Source organism: Lathyrus oleraceus, chromosome 7 (genome assembly GCF_024323335.1).
Source record: "Lathyrus oleraceus cultivar Zhongwan6 chromosome 7, CAAS_Psat_ZW6_1.0, whole genome shotgun sequence".
Classification (NCBI taxonomy): Eukaryota; Viridiplantae; Streptophyta; class Magnoliopsida; order Fabales; family Fabaceae; genus Lathyrus; species Lathyrus oleraceus.
Genome location: NC_066585.1, coordinates 279,991,002 through 280,001,422, shown reverse-complemented (window position 1 = coordinate 280,001,422; position 10,421 = coordinate 279,991,002). Strand labels below are relative to the sequence as shown.

Here is a 10,421-nt window from a genome sequence, read left to right as displayed (position 1 = left end):
GAAAAATAAGGAATTTAATTTAACTACTCTCGAGAGATTTTTATTACTCCTCATTCATACTTATCCCACCCTGCAACATGTATGATAAGAGTCTCCCGTATATCTAAAATTAATAATTGCTTTAGTGATACAAATAAAATTATCCTTCATTTTGATCAAAGTATACTTTTTCAGAATACCAACTCTATAATTTCATATAGCAAGAAACATTACTCATATTTGCAGGAAGGAAGGAACATTTTAATGAATAAATAAAACATGGAGGAAATGTTTGAGCAATTGAATTCATTGTCATTAGACGTTCAAAATTTACAATTTGAAAACATGTTTCAAAAATACTTTGAAAGTAGAAAAGGAGGAGAAACATCAACCTCAGGGAGAACCGTAAAAGAATCATATTTCAACGAAGAAGATGAAGAATGCTTAAGAGCATCATACGAGAAAGATAATGGTGAGGTAACTAAACCTTCCTATAAACAATTGTTTAAAATTAGTTCTAAGTTGGTTAAAGAAAATGATAAAATTAAAAAACGCAACTCAGAACTTATTCATATCCTTGTTTGTAATAGTTAACCTCATAGTAGGTTGAGTAAATATGTTTGTAACAGACTTATTCATATCCTTATTTATACCAACTCTCGCATCTACTATACCCTTATTTATTAAGATCGCAAAACATAAGATTGGGATATTGCATAAAACCGGAAAGAGATAGTAAGATCATAAAGCATAAGTCCGTAACTGAGATTGAAAGATCTTATCCAATTATTTTTGTAAGATTGAGAGGGGATAGCAAGATCGAAAAACATAAGATCGTAACAAAAATAATAAGAACTAACATCTTGTCACTATTACAAAGTAGACATTTCGTAACACCCATTTTACAACAGTTTCCTGTTAACCATGGTAATAATTTTTTTGGGACTTTTTTTTGTATTTACTAAAAGATATTTCATAATGGATCATAGGTACCAACCATGGTGAAAAGTGGCACCTGGTCATGCGTTCGAATTCTAACACCTAAAGTTTTATTTATTTATTTATTTTTAAGCCACTTTTCACCACGGTTGAACTTCCAAATGTGTTGAAACGTGGCGCTTGATCATAAGTTCGAATCCTAACACCTACAATTTTGTTTTTATTTATTTATCAAAAGACATACAACAACGGTTGTTTAAAGTATTCGTTGTGATAGGTTGAGACATACAACAACCGTTTTTAAAGTACCTGTTGTGATAGGTTGGAACTTATTGTTTTTTTAAGTCACTTTATATGTGTTTATGGAGTTTCTTCACTGTTCTTAACCAAGTATTTGTCGTCTATTTAGTGAGTATCAACGCTTAAGACACTATCATTAGTGATCTGCGTGAAACTTAAAACTTAGATGAACTTCCAACTTAGACGAATTTCATCTTCTACCTCCAAACATCTTCTTCCATTTACGACAATTTATTTCTCCACTAAACCAAGCTCGAAAACATCATTTCTTCCATAAACAAAATTCAAAAACATCATTTCTTTCATTAATAAATTTCAGAACTCCATCACATCTTCTCCAACTTGAATGAGACAAGATAAATATGGATTCAAGTTAGCAATGTTAGTTGTTGTTGTTGTTGTTGTTGTTCTTGTTATTTCTCTTGTTGTTCTTTTTTTTTTGTTCTTTTTGTTGTTATTATTATTGTTGTTGTTGTTATTATTGTTGTTGTTCTTGTTTTTTGTTGTTGTTGTTGTTGTTGTTCATGCTATTGTTCTTATTGTTCCTGTTGTTCTTGTTTTTGTTCTTGCTATTGTTGTTGTTTTGTTGCTCCATTTTTTATCAAAAGATATACAACAACGGTTGTTTAAAATTATTATTGTGATAGGTTGAGACATACAATAACGGTTGTTTAAACTAATCGTTGTGGTAGGTAGCACACTACTTTACGTATAATCACAGTCGCACGACCGTGGTGGAAAACATCATACATATAATTACACTTTACCTCAGAACGGTTGGTCCAGCGTGGTGGTATTCTTTTTCCAACCATTGTGATATGTGTTTTCGTAGTAGTGTGTAATCCTTCTCGGGTTGTAATGGTGGTCGGTGAAAAAAGACTGATCGTTGACGAACCATAATTGTTGCACCTAAGGTTTTGTCACCCTTCTCAACTTGGAATGGTGGTGGCAGGAAAGCAATCGATCGTAGTCATAAACGGCCATGATAGCACATAATTAATGGTTTCACTATTTTTTTCTCCATAATTTGACTACAATACACGATTCTATTTAAATCGAGATCGTTAAAGATGAGTGAGATCACAAAATCATAAAATTTAAGACCTAGATTAATATTTTGACAGCCTTACTCTAAACAATACCATGTGATTTCCTTCCGCGCTTACTTGACCCTATGATAGAGTTCCATCAAAGTTATTAGTTATGGAATTGGTATATAGTGGCATTAGCAACTGTATAGACAATATTTTAAAAAGTAAGCGCGGAAGGAAAATTAGAGTTCCTTCCGCGCTTTCAAAACATGTAATTTGATTCACTTTTTTATATTCTCTACTTTTGGAAATATGTATATTCATACAGTATACTATTTTCAAACAATGTATCCATGGAGATCTACATATAACTTACTATCTTGGAGGGAATTTGAATGCCCATGTTTCTTTCTATGACCTTAGTCGAAATATATCATTTCAAAGTGCCACATGAGACATGTATATTCAACACACATCACCTATCTCATTAAGTCATGTAACATCTTGATATTCTTTAGAAAATATTTCCAAAAATTCCACTTCATGTAGATATTTTTATAAACAACTAATTTTTGAATAATATGTTTCCCTTGTCTAAAAGGAAGTTCCTGCATCCAAAACCAAATAGTTAGGTACATGTCTAACTTTTTATATATCTAGTCGCTAAGTCACACACAACATTTATTATTTCTTAGCTACTAATTCCTAACAATACGTTGAATTTGAAACTTCTTTCTAAATATCAATTTACTTGCTTCCTAAACTAATCTCTATATATACATAAGTAACATCTCAAAATTCCTTCATTGTCAAATTTTCACATTATATCCATCAACTAGTCCTTTTTCTTCAAAAAAAAATTGCTATCAACTTCTCATTAGAAATAATGGCATTTTGCTTGCCATTGATAATGCAAGCTAAGAACCATATCCTTAGCCACACATTTTCAAAAGTTAAAAAAGTGTTGTCAGCTAACTGTAATATACCAAAAGGGTATTTAACAGTTTATGTTGGAGAAGAGAAAAAGAAGAGATTTGTGGTTCCAATATCATATTTGCATCAACCTGCTTTTCAACAGTTTCTTTGTAGAGCGGAAGAAGAGTTCGGATTTAACCATCCGATGGGCGGTCTCACGATTCCTTGCAGAGAAGAGATCTTTGTTAATGTAACTTCTCAATTGGAAAGTTAATCACAACAGAAAACTCAAATTCTTTTCTCCCGTGATCTTCCAGAAGCGTGCAAATGAAAATCGGCTCTTCGAATTTCTTATCAACAAATGATATTTGCATCCATTTCATCAAATGGACTTTGTAGGGCAAAGATAACTAGAAGCCATTCTGCTTTGTAGGATGTAGAAATGAACATAGGCCACGGCACGCATTATATGGAGAGTTTCATGCTTCAAGAGTTTATCATTTTGTCTAACAAAATCACATGATGTCTAGAATGACTTAGAGATATGTTATACTATATTTTGTATATTTTGAAATTAGAAAAACAAGGAATTTAATTTAACTACTCTTGAGAGATTTTGATCAAAGTATACTTTCTCAAATGCCAACTCTGTAATTTGCAGGAAGTAATGAACATTTTAACGAATAAATAATAAACAAAGGAAATGTTGAGCAATTGAACCGATTGTCATTAGACGTTCAAAATTTACAATTTGATAACATGTTCCAAAAATACATGTTGTATAAAATTTTCAATTAGATAACATGCCTCATTTGCAAAATTGTCTCTAGTCTACTTGACTATGTCAGTCTCTTCACTTTCAAATTTACAGACCATTCAAGCTAGAAGTAGTATTTTGGAACACATCTTCTGTGCAAGGAATGGTGAGGCCACCCATCGGATGATTGTATCCAAACTCTTCCTCGGCTTGACTCAACAAGTCTTGAAACAATGGTTGATTCAAGTATGGCACAGGAATCACATACCGTGTTTGTTTCTCTCCAACATATACTGCTAGATATCCCTTTGGCACGTCCACACCTTTTAAAACTCCTCGTTTTGTAGAAAATGATGCGCTTCTGTTGATACTAGGGAAACGAAAACCCATTGTTGTATGCGTTAAAACTTGAGAAGAATTGATTTTAAGACAAATCTTTTAAAACTATAACCATAAGTATATATAGATAAAAGAATATTCAGAAACCCCATTGGCTATTTGAATGATTGGTGGAGGAGAACTGTAGTATAATATTAATTAAGATTGGGCCATAGTATCTATAAGGAGACAAGATCACATGGTAATGTCAAAGAAGTCTTTCTCAAAGATCAAATAATGTGATAATAGAAAACCAACATATCACACCACCTCAAGTATCTATGCTATAGACTACGTCTAAACAACTCTTCATACTTGCGATTATTTATAGGAAATTTCCACCTTACAACAATGTCTCATCAGCTTGCAATTAAATGCACTCATTTTGCGCGGTACTTGTAGAGTTGGAAGAGTATACAATCAAAAGGACTTTCCGTGCTCTTCACAAAGTACTTGTCCTGCAAACTGTTATGACAAAGAAAGACATTCATTTTAACCGCAGACATTATAACATGTACCAATATTGAATTTAAGATCCTATCAGACCAATGACTAATAGTAATGTGCAAATAATGTATCGACAATTGAAGCTGTTATGAAAAAGAAGGCATTGCACTAGTTAAACTCTAACTAAGTTCATTTCTATACTAATCTCTTTCATTTTCTAGCAATTACTATGTAGCGACTCATCCACAAAGTTGGCCAATATTCTTGCTGACTCTTGATGAAAGTATATAAGACAACACCATGTGGTGGTTCGTCAGCAGTTGTCAAATACTAAACCCCATTACACAGCCTTCTACGTAAGTACTAAGTTACTAACCATTCGATTTTTAGATAAGGATATTGTAACAGGCACCATAGAAATGATTGACCTTGTTACTGTCACTGTTATTGTGAACTTGTTCCGTATGAAGGAAAGGTACCTCCTCTAGTATTAAGGCTTTGGACCCCTAAAATGTAATTTTGATCTCCCCTTGCTAGGAATCATATGTTCAATTCCTGTTAGAAAGTTTAAGGAATATTATTTGTATACTCAGATTTCCTATGTTCTTAAGTGCAATAAACAAGAAACACGAGAAGATGCTTGAATAGTTGGATTCATTGTTATTAAACAAAAATATATGTACTAAATAAATTTGTCAATCTAATGTCATTTTCTTCCCATTTTTACAATTTGCAAAGATGCCTAGCTTACAAAAACATATCTGTACTAAACTATGTCAGACTCTTTTGTGAGGAATCATAGCCTATTCAAGCAAGAAGTAATGTGTTGAAAGACATCTTTGGTGCAAGGAATGGTTAGGCCTCCCATTGGATGGTCATATCCAAACTCTTCCTCGGCCTGACTCAACAAGTCTTGAAAGGATGGTTGGTTCAAGTATGAAATTGGGATCACAAACCGCTTCATTTCTTCTCCAACATAGACTGCAAGGTATCCCTTTGGCACGTCCACAACTTTCGAAACTGCTCGGTTTGCAGAAAATGATGCTCTTCTGATCATGCTTGGAAAACGAAAACCCATTGTGGTATGCGTAGAAAGTTGAAAAGAAGTTGTTTTGAAAAAGACTTGTAAGCAAGGGAAAGTTTTTGATATTGTAATGCTTTAGGATTTGAATGATTTGTGTTGGTTGTAAATGCTTGTAACAATGAATATATATAGATAAATGAATATTAAGAAACTATTGGCTACATGAATGATTGGTGAAGGAAAGTATACTATTGTATAGGATTAGGAGGAGAGGGCCATAAGATCTACAAGGAGACAAGAACATAAATAAGATCACATGATATTGTCTTTGAGGATTTTGAAGAAGACCAAATGTCATAATAGATAGTATTACACCAACATATCACATCACCACCATCATACTTGTTTAGCAAGGCAGGGACCCCACAGTTGTGTTCTGGTATGCAAAAATATAAAATGCGGTTCATAGTGATCTTGTAGTTAATATCTGTTCCCTTCTTGTCACCTAACACTGTTTCAGAGCTGCTATCAATCAGTTCTTACAAAATTCTGATACATTAGTTGTTAAATGTATATTAGCTGGATTGTTAATTAGTTCAAACAAAATGTGATGTGAGATGTCTAAGCATTAGGGCATCAGGTTTCTTTCACCATTGCATTGTCTTAATTTCAAGTAGGTTATATATTGGCCATTATCTTAGAAAGTGGGGTATGTATGTGCATATTCTTCCATTTAGCTTCCTAATCCTTGAAAATGACTTGTATAAGACAGTACCATAAGATCCCTTGTCCGTCACTAGGCCCTACTACAACTCATCAAATTACATTCATTGGTTAATTGGTTTGAAGAGGCCTTTAGCAACTATATATACACTACTCCTTGTTTTCACAAGAAATACAAGTCTTTTACATGAACCAACCATTGTTTCAAGAGTTATTAAATGAAGCAGAACAAGAATTTGGATATGATCATCCAATAGGTGGTCTCAGAATCCCTTGCAGTGAAGATGAATTCCTAAACCTCACTTCTAGCTTGAACTGAGCTGTAAATCATGCTAATATGTTTAACGGTACAAGTATTCCTACATTTTATAGAGGGAATTACAATAGGTGACTGACTAGAATATAGGAAGGAAATCCTAAATTAAGGAAGGAATAAATCATAATAAGAAATTACTTAAAATAGACTAAATAGAAAGGAAACATCATAATTATATACCGACATAATTATTTATTGCCAGTAAAGAGCTATAAATGATGTATTCTACATCCTGTCAACACTCCCCCTCAAGTTGGCTTAAAGATATCCTCCATAGACAGGTTGCTAGTGATGTTGTCAAATGATTTTTTGGGTAATCTTTTGGTTAGGATGTCTGTTGATTGTTCAGTAGTGGGAATATATGTAATACATATTTGCCCCCTTTCTATCTTCTCTTTGATGAAGTGTTTATCAACTTCGACATGCTTGGTCCTATCATGTAGGATCGGGTTATGTGTAATAGATATTGCTGACTTGTTGTCGCAATATAGTTTTATTGGAGGAAAAATATGAACCTTTAATTCTTGTAGAAGTTTTTCCACCCATAATGTCTCACAAATTCCATGAGCAAGTGCTCTAAATTCAGCTTATGCACTACTCCTTGCTACAACACTCTGTTTTTTGCTTCTCCAACTAATAAAGTTTCCTCCAACAAAGGTGCAATAGCCTGATATTGATCTTCTGTCTGTCACACTCCCAGCCCAGTCTACAAAGGTGCAATGTCCATGGTTTTTATAAAGAAGCCCCCTTCCAGGTGATCCCTTCAAATATCTTAGGATTCTGAGAAAATGCCTCTAAGTGTTCATGACCTAGTGCATGCATAAACTGACTTACCATGCTTAAAGCAAATGTTATGTTTGGACGCGTGTGAGATAGATATATTAGCCTCTTTCCACTAGTCGCTGATACCTTCCTTTGTCCACCATATTTTCTGTTTCGGCTGGTTGTAGTTTTAAGTTGGGCTCCATGGGTGTTTTTGCAACCTTGCATCCAAGTAATCCTGTTTCTTTTAAAAGTTTCAGAATATACTTTCGTTGGTTCATAAAGATACCTTCCTTTGATCTTGCAAATTCAATTCCAATGAAGTCTTTCAATGGGCCAAGTTCCTTAATTTCAAAAACTTTAGCAAGTTTCTCCCTCAAATTTTTGAGTTCCAAACTATCATCACCTGTCAGAATAATATCATTAACATAAACAATCAAGATAGCAATCTTATTATTTGTTGAACGTTTATAGAACAATGTGTGATCAGTTTGGCTTTGGATATATCCAAGACCTTTTACCAATGTTCCAAACCTTTCAAACCATACTCTTGGAGATTGCTTCAACCCATATAATGACTTCTTTAGTCTACACACCTTATTTCTTCCAATTCCTTCTCCAAATCCCGGGGGAAGGCTCATAAACACTTCTTCCTCTAGTTCCCCATTCAAGAAAGAATTTTGTACATCCAATTGATGTAAAGGTGTTAGATACCCAAAAGTGCTTATTTGAGCTATCAAATACGGGTATCTTTCACTCCATTTCCTTGCTAAAATGTCGAAACCACCTTTGTATCAGATGAAATGCAATACAATGATAATTTATCTTGGTACCTTTGATTTGTGTGTTATTATGCAGGAAGTAGGCATGAAATAATAGAAAATGAAGACACAAGAAATGTGGCAAAGGAATCAAATAAAACAAGCATTCATCAGCTTCCTCGCTAGGCGAGGGCTGTGGCGAAGGACTCGCTAGGCGAGCGTCCAGCGAAAAGCTCCAGTATTTAACAGAGGCAAACATCACCACACTCGCTAGGCGAGCTTCCAGCGAGGAGTATGGCGAACACGTCCAGACTTGGTGAAAAGCGCAGCCAACACTCACTCGTTAGGCGAGCCATTAGCGAGCTCCCAGCGAGCATTCCAGTAGCAAAACCTCTCAAGCTCGCTGGAGCGAAGGTTGGAGCGTGCCCTTCGCTAGGCGAAGGTTTTGTTCGCTCAGCGAACATGACAGTCTGGGAAAGGCTGTTCTCTGGGCGCAGGTGCCTCAGGTGCCTCAATTAGGGGCTCGCTAGGCGAGCCATTCTGCTCGCCTAGCGAGCATGACAGCCCAGTAGCAGCTCTATAAGTAGCAAGGGCTACTTTTTGGAGCCATACCTTATTTTTCCCTACTTTTGTACTTTTTCTAGATATTTTACAGCTTTGTTCCAAGGATTTTTTGTGACCTAAAAACCATTTCTCTTCATCTCTTAACCATCTTTCACAAAAAGAAGGTGGATTCCCATCCAATCTCGATTATTCAACTCGGATGTTGATCAACCTTCTTCCGAAACTTGTTGACCAAGCTACCATAAAAATGAGTAGCTAAGTCCTTCATTTTGTCAAGGTTAGATGTAGATGATCATTAGCTTTGTGTGTAAATGTAAGGATCTTCATTTGTAAACTCTTTAATGGTGAATATATGGTGAAAACTTTGTTCTTATTGAAAACTCTTTGTGTTGGTTTATGATCGAGAGATGTTTACCAACTCTTAACCTAGGTTTTCATCCAATCTTGTTTGTTAGCTAGAGATAGTAATGAATGATTTTGTTCACCATAAGGTTGAACCAAAAAGTTGTCATTTTGATATATTGTGTTAGAGATAAACAATGGATCAAAATGGGAAAACTCACAATGTGTGTTAGAGATAAACACATTGGGAGGACTTTGTGAAATAGTTTATCATCTAAAGGAGTTTATAAGTTTTGTTGATCGAACATATACATGCAAAGTGATCATCGAACCCTAACTTTGGCAATATTTCTCAAATATTCAAACCAAAACTTTTACCGCAATTTATTATACTTTTATGCAAGATACCGTGACAAATACCAAAATCCCATTGTTACCTTAAGCTAAGAATTAATACAACTGTCGAAAGGCGGTGATATCTCACAATCCTTGTGGATACGATAACAAAAACCCGACACCTAAAATTACATTCAACAAAATGGCGCCGTTGCCGGGGATTGTGAATTGATATGGCGAGCATCGCAATAGTTGTTTAAATGTTAGCTTTCGGATTTTTGACTTGTGCTTGTAATTTGTTTGGTTTAGTGTGCAGCTTACGTTTTATGCGAGGGCAAATCCCTGTGGACGAACTTCTTTTTGATCCTGAGATCGAGAGAACCGCAAGGAGGCTCAATAGCAAAACGAGACGTAGGAGGCAACAGGCTAGACAACGTCAAGAGCAAGGAGAAAGTTCTTCTACCACAAATCCACCACCATTCATACCTAACATGGAGCCACCACCATCGCCTATTTCTACTCCATGCATAAACAGTCCAAGAAACACTGCTCAGTTTGCCAACCACACGGGAAGGCAAGCTGAGATGAAAACGGGAACTCTCAATTTATTATATGGAAGTCCATTCACCGGAATGGACCATGAAGATCCCTTTGCTTTCCTCACAAAATTTTATGAGATAGCATTGGCGGCCGGAGTGGATCAGGCTCAGGAGCTACCGTTATTCATAAGATTATTTCCCCACGCTTTGCTCGGCAAAGCAAAAGATTGGTACCTAGATCAAACACCAGCCGTCATGACAGACTGGAACGTGTTAGAAGAGAAGTTCATCGAAAGATTCTTCTCCCA

General features: G+C 35.2%; 1 protein-coding gene across 1 annotated transcript; it reads right to left on the bottom strand.

Moving 5' to 3' along the window:
• Window positions 1–3,868: 3,868 nt before the first annotated feature.
• LOC127106539 (auxin-induced protein 15A) lies at window positions 3,869–4,614 on the bottom strand. Its single transcript, XM_051043823.1, has one exon. It carries the CDS (start codon window positions 4,309–4,311, stop codon window positions 4,030–4,032), a length of 282 nt encoding a protein of 93 aa, XP_050899780.1. The 5' UTR covers window positions 4,312–4,614; the 3' UTR covers window positions 3,869–4,029.
• Between the last annotated feature and the right edge of the window lie 5,807 nt (window positions 4,615–10,421).

Excerpts from the sequence above, each read along its gene's own strand:
- LOC127106539 (XM_051043823.1), bottom strand. The coding sequence starts at position 4,311 with ATGGGTTTTCGTTTCCCTAGTATCAACAGAAGCGCATCATTTTCTACA.